The sequence below is a fragment of the Sorex araneus genome, chromosome 1 (genome assembly GCF_027595985.1).
Source record: "Sorex araneus isolate mSorAra2 chromosome 1, mSorAra2.pri, whole genome shotgun sequence".
NCBI lineage: Eukaryota > Metazoa > Chordata > Mammalia > Eulipotyphla > Soricidae > Sorex > Sorex araneus.
Window position 1 is genome coordinate 157,061,805 of NC_073302.1, and position 12,111 is coordinate 157,073,915.

The window sequence follows — 12,111 nt, forward strand, 5'->3', positions numbered from 1 at the left end:
TTTCCAACATGTCCTTCAGGTTTAAAGCAACACAAGCAAGTATTCCTGACTGGCTCTGGGACAGCACCATGCGGGCTTCCACCCCCTAGGAAAATTCCTGAGGAAAGACAGTCTGAATCATGCTGCAAACCATACAAATAGACAGTAGCACAGTCTGGTTACCTGTGTCTCATGCATTTCTTGTTTACATTTTTGTATTATAGAATTAATTTTTTTAATTTTAACTGTGGTTTAGATAATATTGTTACAATAGTGTTAAAACTTATGGTATGCACAGTTACTGCATCCTACCACCAGCAAAGTGTCCATGAGTCTCCATCACTGTCTCTGTGTCACCTCTAGTCCCATCTTCATTCCTTCCCACCACCTCCTCAGTTTCTTGGTAAACAGTTCTGTAATTCAAGGCCAAGGATTGCACAATATTATCTATTCTCTTGATTAGTGCCTCTATATTCCTCAGATGATGAGATCATATGGTATTTGTCCATCTCCCTCAGAATTAATTCATTTAACACAGTATCCTTCAAATTCATCTATGTTGCAGTGAACTGTATGATTTCATAGTTTCTTATGGCTGCATAATATTCTATTGATTATATGTCAAAATTTATTTATTAATCTTTTGTTAGACATTTGGGGTTTTTCTATATCCTGTCTATTGTATTAAGCACTGCAATGAACATAGATGTGCACATATATTTTTTAATTAATGTTTTTGTTATGGGGAGTAGCTTAATGTGCATGTTTTATAGAAAGATTAGATAATAAAGATGAGCAGAAGGAAATAAATATATAATCCAATTATACTGATATGTTGATATATTTTATTCTAATTTCCTATATGTTTATTACATGTGTACACATATTTTTAAACTAAAAGGGTCTTGACTCATATTAAACAAAAAGGTCAAGGGTCTTGACCTTTTTCTATTCAACATAATACTAGAATGATGCTCTGTGGTTTTAATACACAGATACTCCACATCCACAATATTTCATTTTATGGTGGTGGATTTTTTTTTGGTGGTCTCAGGAATTGAACCCAGAGTCTCACACGTACAATGCAAGTGATATACCACCAAGTCACATTCCCAAACTCTACAGTATCCCATTTTACCTATCCCAAAATTTGAGAGAGAGGGAGAGAGCACTCCCTCTCACTTGTCTTATTTGAGTGTTTGTTACAATAGTTCTGAAACAGACATGCAAACTCATCACTGTTAATGTTACTGTCACTGTTATCCCATTGCTCATCAATTTGTTTGAGCGGGCAGCAGTAACATCTCTCATTGAGAGACTTATTGTTACTGTTTTTGGCATATTGAATACACACGGGTAGCTTGCCAGGCTCTGACGTGCGGGCTCGATACTCTCGGTAGCTTGCCGGGCTCTCCGAGAGGGGCGGAGGAATCGAACTCAGGTCGGCCTCATGAAAGGCGAACACCCAAACACTGTACTATCGCTCCAACCCATGCAAACTCATATATTATGAATTTAAAACTATTATTTTCTTGGTTTTAATTTCTAGAAGTGACTTTTCTGTGTATAGGATAATATATATATATATGTGTGTTTGTGTGTGTGTATATACATATGTTTAAAGCTCTGATGCACATCACTATGTTGTCCCCCAGAAAAGTTTTACCAATTTTAAACTGTCATAAACTAATGTAGCTGAAGACTTTGGTCCTGACCTTTGGAACTGCAGAGATGTGTCTACTACATCAATTATCCAGCAGAATTTGCTGTCAGCTTCTGACCTTGTTCCTGGTGATGCGTTTGGGTTTAGGGGTGGTACCCAGAGGCATTCTTAGTAGTCTGTCTATGCCCTTCAAGAAAATTACTTTAGTCTTTGTCGCAATAAATAGTCTTTATTTTCACCCCATGGACTTCACTCCCAAAAGCTTTTCCTTCCAAGAACAGACTTTATTGTACTTCAGAATTTAGTAAATCCTTGACAGTAGTAAAATACAAGGCAAGCCAGGATTTTTTAAAATTGAGATGAATTTTTATTTAGTGAGCTTAATAAATAGCTACCTACATAGGAAAAGCAAACAGAAAATAAAGTGAGGAGTCTCCCTCCTGGCAGCCATGGATACTTTTGATTCTCAGAGCATCATTGAATTTAAGGATGGGTTGCTGAGATGCAATATGCTGACTTACACTTGATTCACTCTGTGCTCACGCAGGCCTTTCCGTGCCTAACATTCTGTTAGTCATGGAATAAATCACACCAGGTTTCATATTGTAGTTCTGCCATTGCTATGTCCTTGAGCAAGTTCCTCACTTCTTGGAGTTACACTTTCCTCATCTTTATTGATTTCAATTTCACAGGGTTTCCATGAGTAGAAATGAAGTGTTTAATGTCACGAAGGGTGGCACCGGCCCCATGGCAGTACTCAGTGAGTGTCTGGAGAACTAATGAATTCATGCCCTGAAGGGCTTGGATATCATCTGACTTTGGACGGGCTCTGCTGACTCAGTGTATGCATTTCTATCTGAAGCTGGGCTCTGTGTGTGTGTGTGTGTGTGTGTGTGTGTGTGTGTGTGTGTTTTCATATTTGCCACTCACTATTTCTCCAGCAGCACGAATCAGCCCTCAGCAAGAGAGTGGGCTGCTAGTGCCGAGAACGAAGAAGTCTGGCACACAAGATGTTGAGTATTCATAATATTCATGCCCCTGACTGTGTCTGCATCTCCCCACACCCTGGAGACATAGTCTTAGGACTCCAGAGGCTGTGCCCACACAGAACTGCCCTTTTCCTTTGGGGCTCTCATTCACCAGTCACTCATTATCATTCACTATGCTTGGTTCCAGCCATTCTCCGCTACCTGAAGAATGATGGGAAGATCCACTTGGTGGTGTTCAACAACCTGCAGCTGGCCGACGGCCGGCGGCATCGCATCCTCCTGAGACTGAGCAATTTGCAGCGAGGGCCCGGTTCTGTAGATCTCTACGTGGACTGTACCCAAGTGGACTCCATCCACAGCCTCCCCAGAGCTTTTTCTGGCCTCTCTCAAGGTGCCGGAGCCCTGGAATTAAGAACTTTTCAAAGGAAAGCACAGGTAGGAATCCACAGTCCATTCTGCAGTGAAAAATCAGGATGCCAGAGCTCAGAACTCAGAAGGACTGGGGCTCAGAGGCAGTGAGATTATGGCTGTATATTACAATCATGTACAGAGTGTAAAAACCCAACAAAGGACCCCACCTAGGCCAAATGGTATCTGTAGGGATGATGCCTAAGCATCACTGTTTTTCCCTATATTGGTAATGGCTGGGGATGACTCGTTGGTAAAATACTCACTTGCCTTGCATGCATGGGGTTCAGTCCCCAGCACCACAATAGCAAAATCTCCACAGAACACTTTGTCTACCTGATTTAAAATCATGCTCTTTCTCAAATATCAGCATTCAGAATATATCCAGATATAAAATATAAATGGTAATGGGAAGATAAAACCTGGTATTTCTGCATTAGATGATAAATGAAGACTTTTTGGCTCTAAGAATAAAGTTGGAGAGAAAAATTAAAACCAACTATCTTTGGGAAAAAATAACATATTTCTAATCTTTCATAATGTTATTTTTATTGTAATGAAAATTTTTAAATGAATGTTTGGAAACTGGAAAATCAAGCACCAGGAATAACATTTTCCACAGGTCTTATCAGAACATCCCCGACATGAAGGACCTATTGCCAACTTAGTCCCTTGTGACTTTAAAAATCCTGGACTGGAGTGATAGTACAGTGGGTAGGGCAAGGGCCTTGCAGAATGGACAACCCAGATTCAATCCCAGGCACCCCATATAGCCCTTTAAGCCCACCAGGAGTGATATCTGAGTGCAGGGACAGGAATAACACCCAAGAACTGCCTAGTGTGCCCCAAATGTTAATGACAAAAAAAGCCTTTCAGTGCACTATAGCAGTAGTATAGTGGAGATGGTGTTTGCCTTGCATGTAGCTAACCCGGGTTTGATTCCCGGCATCTCATATGGTTCCCCGAACACTGTCAGGAGTAATTCCTCAGTGTAGAGCCAGGAGTAGTAACCACTGAGCATCACTGGGTATGATCCAAAAAGCCAAAAAAAAAGTGGGGGGCTATCGGTTGGTGATATGATGGCATGGTTTTATTACTGTATCATTTGCAAATACTATAGAAATTGACACATTTATTTTGAAGCTTTTTCCGAGGAAAAGCCATTTTTTCCTTTGGAGAACTAGTATTCTTTTTCCTTTCCAATAATTACAACTGGTCATAGTTCCTGGATTCTATCTGATTTGGAAGCCAGTGTCAACATCGGTAACAATGTTCGTCTGTTGTGGTCTCTAACATTGCTGTCTTTGATGTTGCAATCCTTACTTCCCAATTATATTTTATTATATGTGATTTTGTCACAAGCTGCTCTGAGTCCTTTGTGTGGAAACAGAGTGTTAGTGATCATTTCCATTACACAGAGAAATGCTAAGCAGTTTCAGATAATAACATAAAAACCGTGAACCTAATAGTTGAATTTTGTGCTTCAGAAGAAGCAGCATTTTTAAGTAGAAATTCCAAGCAAGTTAAATTCTCAGAGTGCTTTTTTTGTTTGCTTATTATTATTTTTGCACATATTTGTAGGTGTAGGTAGTGGAGATTTATAGAGAATAAATTAATAAATAGATAAATATATTAAACTTTATTTCTGAATCCCCAGAGTAGCCCGAGTCATCAGAATACAGTCAAAAATTTGGTCACCAAGTCTGAAATTAGGTTCCACTACCAAATAAATACATTCATAACTTATTTGAAGTCATTTATGACAAGCTGGTGAGAAACTCTATGCATTGCAATTTTCTCCAAAGTTGTAATTGCCCAGTGGAAACAAATACTGAGATGAGGTCAAGTGAATTGTGACCTGAGGATGCTAAGAGAAGGGATGGTAGAGCGATGTTGGCACTCTGGTGCTGGGCGTGGTATAGCATCTCTGCACACATAAAGTGATAATATTGATACACATGCAAAAAATAAATAAACATTAATTATTTTTACTACACTTGATCTTAGCCAAAAGGCCGAGAAGCGATCACATTAATTATTTTTAAATTGGACCTCCTTAGACTATAAGGATGGACCACAGCCCTTCTGTCTTAGTCACCTACTTATTAAATCAGGCAGTTAATCAACGAAGGGACACTTTCCAGGTAGTAAGGATTCTGTGGTGGTTGAAAATATTCATGGCCCTGTTAGTGGTTATAATTTAGTCTCTAACATTATTCCTGCTATCTAGTACAGATTTCATACACCTTAGCTAGACCTTATAGCATGCTCATTTCTGAAAGGAGAAGGAATTTTGTGGGCTGTGTTCTATATAATGAGGAATACCAATAAAAATGACAAAATAAAGGAGTGAGGATATTGAGATTATGACTAATGATGAATGATTAATAGCATCAGTAATGTGAAAATAAATTATCAAGTACTTCATAATCATAGAATGTACAGTCTGTTTATTCCCATAGCCCAAGAAAATCAGTGACTTTATAAAAGCAAGATCCTAGACATTATTAAAATTGTTTAAAATTGTAATCTATGAGACAATAAAGCAGAAATAATACAACCCAGGATTGATTTCTGGCACTACCAGGTTCCCCCAAGCAAGCACCTCCACTATAGCCCTGGAGGTGTCCAGTCCACTGAGCAGATTGTATCCTCTGGTTCTTGCATAGAACCTTCAGCCTGGATGGTGAGAATCACTAGTGGGGACCCAGGGCCTTGTGAACACCACTTGGGAAGCAATAAATAAAACTAATGAATTAATAGGGCTATGTGTCTTGCTTATGACATGCTTAAAGCTAAAAACAAATTCCAGGCAATGTTTAAGAGTTCCCTGCCACAAAAGTCTCTCATTTAGGAAGAAGAAAATCAGCTTTTTTGCTCTTCTCAGAGCCACGGCCATGAATTCTCAGACCAGTTGAGCGTCAGCATTTTTCTAGACTCCTGGCTACTTGCAGATTTGCTCCCGTTGAATGGCTGATTTGCCAGCTTTTGGAAAAATGCATACCCACAAAATTATGAAAAACCTCTGGATCCAAGGATACAGGACCGAGCCATTGGCCATTGTAAAAACTCTGTGTTGGCTCTCACTTGGTGTCAGCAACGTGTGGTATGAATGTGGTTTCTTCCAGGACTTCTTGGAAGAGCTGAAGCTGGTGGTGAGAGGCTCGCTGATCCAGGTGGCCAGCCTGCAAGACTGTTTCCTGCAGCAGAGTGAGCCCCTTGCCGCCACAAGCACAGGTGAGGACTGTGGCACTGTTTCCCCCCTCCCACTTCATCTACACAAACTTTCCGGCCCCTGAGTGGGCTGAGTCTTGCCACTAAAGGGGACCTTTGGCAGGGCAGCCCTTCCCAGTACATCTCCAGAAATCAAGTGCCCCCGCTCAGGGGTTGGACTTTTACTTATTTTCTCATAAGGAACATATCTAAGTGCATTTCTGGTTATTATAAAATGGATAGGAGTTTGTACTAACTGGTTAGTGGTTTCATGATCTTTTGATTTTTAATGAAATCTGTGGCCCCAATTCAAATTCCTATAATGTATATTTTTAAGAGTTATTTGTTTGGAGTCACTCTAAAAATAACTGTCACTGAGTTGGGGAGAGAGACAACGCAACAGGCTAACGCACATGCTTTGCTTATGGGAGGCTGAGGTCTGATCCCCAGACTGCATAGTTCTCCAAGTGCTGCTGGATGTACCTTGCTGTCCCCATTCCTGAATTAGTAGCTGGCTAAATGCTCTTATCTTTACTCTTTCTCCAGGGGACTTTAATCGACAGTTTTTGGGGCAAATGACACAACTGAACCAGTTGCTGGGTGAGGTGAAGGATCTCCTAAGACAGCAGGTAACCACCAGGACCTGGTATCGGGATGCCCCAGCCTCTCAGAGGAGTTATCCGCAGGCACTAGCATAGTGGGCAGCTGGCAGAGGCTCAGCACAGCCCCCACCAGGGCCCTGCCAGAAGGACTCTGGGAATGGGGACAAGCCGTGACGGACATGCATTCACCAAAGCACTGAGTACTATTTCAGCACTCCTTTAATAAGCGTTTAGCAGATTGCTACCCATGGAGTCTTTCATTCCTGGATTATATATTCAGAAACTCCTTTTTTCCCCCCTTCCCATTTCTAAAGGTCAAGGAAACATCATTTTTGCGAAACACCGTCGCTGAATGCCAGGCTTGCGGTAAGTGCTTTTCTAGTAACTGGCTCTGAGGTGGACAAGCGGTGCAGACTGCTGAAGGGCAGAGAGTGCAGTGGTTTTAGCTGGGGTTTCTGGAGGTTGGACACAGAGTAAGAGGGAGGACATTCACTGAGAAAACAGATTTCATTTAGAATCAGATACGTTTTCTTGGGGAATAAACCTGTGACTTATAAGATTTTTCTCTTAGGTCCTCTCAGCTTTCAGTCTCCAACACCAAACACCCTGGTGCCCCCGGGACCTCCTTCTCCCCCAGCTCCCCTCGTACGCCGATGTGATTCCAACTCATGTTTCCGTGGGGTCCGATGTACCAACACCAGAGATGGTTTTCAGTGTGGGCCCTGCCCTGAGGGCTACACCGGAAATGGAATCACTTGTTCTGATGTCGATGAGGTAAATGTTCAACTAGACTGAGCAGGGGCTCCCTCACTATCTTTCTTATTCATCAATTTGCGAAAAGAAAGCCAGCAAGATGACTAAGGGATGACGTGGGGAGTCCTCCAGACTCCATGAAAATGACTTCCCCGAAGGTCCGTAGAGACAGTGAGGCACTATGAGGAAAGAGGCATGACACCGGGGTGTACAATCTTTCAAATAGTTCTTTGTATTGCCAGCTCCTCTCAGTTGGTTCAGGTTGCCGCAGTGATAGATTTGGGTTTTCAATTCTCTTAAGCAATCTGTATTAGAGTTTTAATTTTTCCATTGCCAGTTTGGGAGGGTGAAGATCTGTGTAAGGCTGTATTGTAGGGGGTTCAGCTGATCTCTTCAGACTTCTTTCAATAGAGGAGCAGAACAAAGTCTAATCCAAAAAGAGTGGTTCTGACCCCATATCCAATGAGAAATGATGTATGCCATGGGATGGAACCAGAGAGAAACATAGAGAAAATAGAGGCTATTTGCCAGCTGGGGAATGACGTAGACAGTTTCAAAACTAGGATTATGCAGTCAGTAGTTGGACCCCAATATTCATGAGAGGGAGAGAGGCTGCTCCCCAAATGTGGCCTTTCCCAGATAATAGCTGGAAAGAGAAATGTAGAGCACAAGGTACATGCACAAGCAGGCAAGCACATCCACTCTCACAAGTCCCGGCGTGTGTGTATGAGTGTGTGCGAGCACACACACACACACACACACACACACACACATACACACACACAGACTCCTACTCCTACACCTTGCACCTTCCTTCTGCAGGCTTGAGGTGGCTGATTACCTTCCTGGGTAGTCAACAATTAAGATCATTTCCAGTAATCCCTCAATTGGAGAAACATCTGTGCACATCTCATAGAACCACATCTGGTTTTTATCTGTGAGCTGGAATTTTCCTTCTCCTGAAAGGGCAGGATATGTTCATGTTTTTTACATTAGTTGAAGTGGCAAGAATGAAAAAAAAAGAATCAAAACCAATATCCTGGATTCCAAATGCCCTGGAACAGTCATTGCCTTCATTGGGCATGGAGAGGCACAGACCATGATGGGTCACAGCTTCCTGAAGGAACAACTGCCTTGGCTCTGACTTTGAGTAGTTGGTTCAGAACACCTTTGGACTCATCTAACAGCCAGCTAACAAGCAGTCTACAACCTTTATGCTTTCATGGACATTTTTCTTTAATTTTAATGTTTTTAAATTTTAAAACAATTGCATGATAATTCAGGTAATAGGGTTACAATAGTGCTCAGGTTTCTGGTATTGTTGTATAAGGTTACTGCCTACCCTGACACCATCCCTGTGCCCACTCTAGTCCAATGTTCCTCCCCTTTTATTTCCTGCCCTTATTATTTATTTCATTACAATTATGGTTTTGCTGCACGCTGTTCCCTCCCATGACACCTCATGTGTCCCAGACCCTCCACTGTTGTTCCCAGGTTATTTCCCAGCAGCCTCTTTGTTCCCCACCTTCCTCTTCGGGACCTGGCACTCTCGGGTCTGTATGCTAGTCTCTGAAGTTTATCGTTGATATTGTCCATACCTTTGGTTTGTTTCTCTTATTCCACAGATGAGCAAGATGATCCTTTATTTGTCCTTCTGCCTCTGGCTTATTTCACTCAGCATGATGCTCTCCAATCCTATCTAAACTGCCACAAACTGCATGAATTTATTTTTTTCTAGTAACAGCATTAGGTATATGTACTACAACTTCTTTTTCCATTCATCAGTTGTTGGACTTTTCTGTTGCTTTCACATCTTGGTTATTGTTGTAAGAGCTGCTGTGAACATTGGTGTGCATACAGTTATTTTAATCACTGTTTTTGTGTTTGGGTATAGATTTTAAGACCAAGTTAAACTATCGGGGAACTTACACTGGGAACTAGAATAGTTCACATCAAGTATGCTTTTCAACTCGCTGTGCCATTATTCCTTGATACCCTCAAAGCCAACTAAAAGGCACCCCCAGATTGTGTGGGTCAGATACTTACTGGATAAATATGAAATTGGAACCTTTTTTTTCCTTTTTATCATTTTCCTACTGAAGAATGAATGGTAAATAAACAAGAATATGAAAACAGATGAATGAAAGTCTGTGAGTATTTTCTTCAGGTGACTAATAAATAATTATTTTTTTCCAGTGCAAATACCATCCCTGCTACCCAGGTGTGCGCTGTGTGAATTTGGCTCCTGGCTTCAGATGCGAGGCCTGCCCAGTGGGCTTCACAGGCCCAGTGGTGCAGGGTGTTGGAATCAATTTTGCCAAGTCGAATAAGCAGGTGGGGTGAAGTTAGAACTCTTTCTGTTACTGTCACTGTCACTGTCATCCCATTGCTCATCGATTTGCTCGAGCGGGCACCAGTAACGTCTCCACTGTGACACTTGTTGTTACTGTTTTTGGCATATCGAACACTCCACGGGTAGCTTGCCAGGCTCTGCCGGGCAAGCGAGAGACTCTCGGTAGCTTGCCAGGCTCTCTGAGAGGGGTGGAGGAAGCGAACTCGAGTCGGCTGCGTGCAAGGCAAACGCCCTACTTGCTGTGCTGTCGCTCAAGCCCAGAACTCTTTCTACTTTTTTAATTTTTACCTTAATTTTTCCAAAAGAAAAACATCTCCTCACTCAGTATAACCTGAACCTACTGGAGCCGCCAGAGGCATGTGGAAGAAATACCATGGTGTCCTGTGGGAAAGGATGTTGTTTAATTGGTTGACAGAGTACAAAGTAGTACTAGAAAAACAGTGGAGGCTGAATATGTGATTTGATGGTAGAACCCATACTTTACATGTCTAAGACCTTGGTCTTGATCCCTGGCACCTAAACCACTACAATACTAAATGGGATACTACTCACTGAAAAGAGTAGTACCAATGAACTACCGATGGGACTTGATTTCAGGCTTAGCCTTATTTGGTGGCAAGCCATTGAACAGTTTGTCCTGCACAGTAAGTTTTGAGAATCAGGGAAACAAATAAAAGCTTGGAAAAATTAGGTCACTTTTGTAGTCTTTGTTGCCCATCAGATGCTATGTTAAAGATGAGAGGATATCAAGAGTAGAAATTATCCCCTGAGGAAACCCACCCTCCTTATATGAGCTATAAATTGCCATAAGTACTCAAGCACTTTGTGACAGTGTCCATTTATTTCCAAGTGTTCTACTCTATCCTGGTCATTATTTAACTGACTGACTGTGAAATTCTTTTTGATGTTTTCAGCCTTTAAAAAATGGTTGGACTATAAATATATTTTACTACCTTAGGGAAATTATTTGCTTTGAAGAAGGACATGGGTTCATTATTTCCTTGCTGCCTATCAAAGGATTCTAGAGGGCATCATTTTTTAGGCTAGAAAAAAAAAAAGGCAAGCCAGACAGTTAGGAATGACAAGAAGCCATTAGAGTGATGACCCAAAGTTTTCTTTCCACTCCTCTAAAGAGAGTGTCTCCAGGATCAAGGCAAAATGAAACAGAGGAGTTTTATGTAAGCCAGTAAGGAACACTTCTCTGTGAGTTTCCACCAATACAGTTGGCTGGAGGCAAAGTCATATTCAATTTTAACAACAAATTATATTGTCTTACCAAGAAATGAGTTGGGGGCTTGCTCTGTATCTTGTTCACTCATCAGCCTGTGAGGGGAACAAGTCAGCAGGATGACTAAGGTTTCACTTGGGGTGTCCTCCAGACTCCATGAAAACCACTTCCCTGCAAATCCTTAAAGACCAGGAGGCACCATGTGCCATGGAGAAAGGAAGCATGGCACCTGGGTGTGCTGCCAACTCCACTATTAGTCCAGGCTCCTACCATGAGGAGACTCAGGTTCTTAATTCTCTTAAGCAACCTGTGCTGCAATTTTGATTTTACCGGAATCTTTGCCAGTGTGGGAGGGTGAAGATCTGTGTAAGGGCATATTGTGGGTATTATAGCTAATCTCTTCAGAGTTCTTCAAAGAGAGGAGCAGAGTGAAATCACAAACCAGCAAGAGTGACTGAGGCAACCCCCATAACCAGTGAGAAATGACAAGTGCCATGGGCTGGAGTCAGAGAGACACCAGATATGTTTTATGAGCATACTATGCTGAAATACAAAGCAGAAAAGTTGGGGCTGGAGAGATAGTAAAGCAGGTAGGGAATTTGTTCCCACAAATTCACACAGCCCACACAGGTCCGATCCCCAGCACCCCATATGACCCCCAGAATCATGCAGGAGTGATTCCTGAGTGCAGAGCCCTGAGCATCGCCAGATGTGGCCCCAAAACTAAATAAACAAAAAAACTTAACATAAAAAGGGTCCCTTGGCAGTAAAGCCCCAGGACTTTAATATGTCAAAGCCATATCTTTGTGTGAATTTGGCCCCTTAAGCCCACTAATAAAAGTAGTGTCCGTGTGGATATGCTTATAAACAAAAATAGCAGTTTATATGAGGAAGCTACCACAAGGAAATATAACAGATGTCCT

The 12,111-nt window shown here is 41.8% G+C and overlaps 1 protein-coding gene and 1 pseudogene across 1 annotated transcript in view; one reads left to right on the plus strand and one right to left on the minus strand.

Annotated features, from left to right (window-relative positions):
* Positions 1–12,111, plus strand: part of THBS4 (thrombospondin 4) — a 52,553-nt gene that overhangs the window by 19,964 nt on the left and 20,478 nt on the right. The window contains exons 3-8 of the mRNA XM_004613153.2: positions 2,819–3,066; positions 6,168–6,276; positions 6,799–6,881; positions 7,169–7,220; positions 7,426–7,628; positions 9,804–9,941. Coding sequence (XP_004613210.2) covers positions 2,819–3,066; positions 6,168–6,276; positions 6,799–6,881; positions 7,169–7,220; positions 7,426–7,628; positions 9,804–9,941 — 833 coding nt within the window. The remainder of the gene's footprint in view (positions 1–2,818; positions 3,067–6,167; positions 6,277–6,798; positions 6,882–7,168; positions 7,221–7,425; positions 7,629–9,803; positions 9,942–12,111) is intronic.
* LOC129401130 (U2 spliceosomal RNA) lies at positions 4,928–5,066 on the minus strand (annotated as a pseudogene).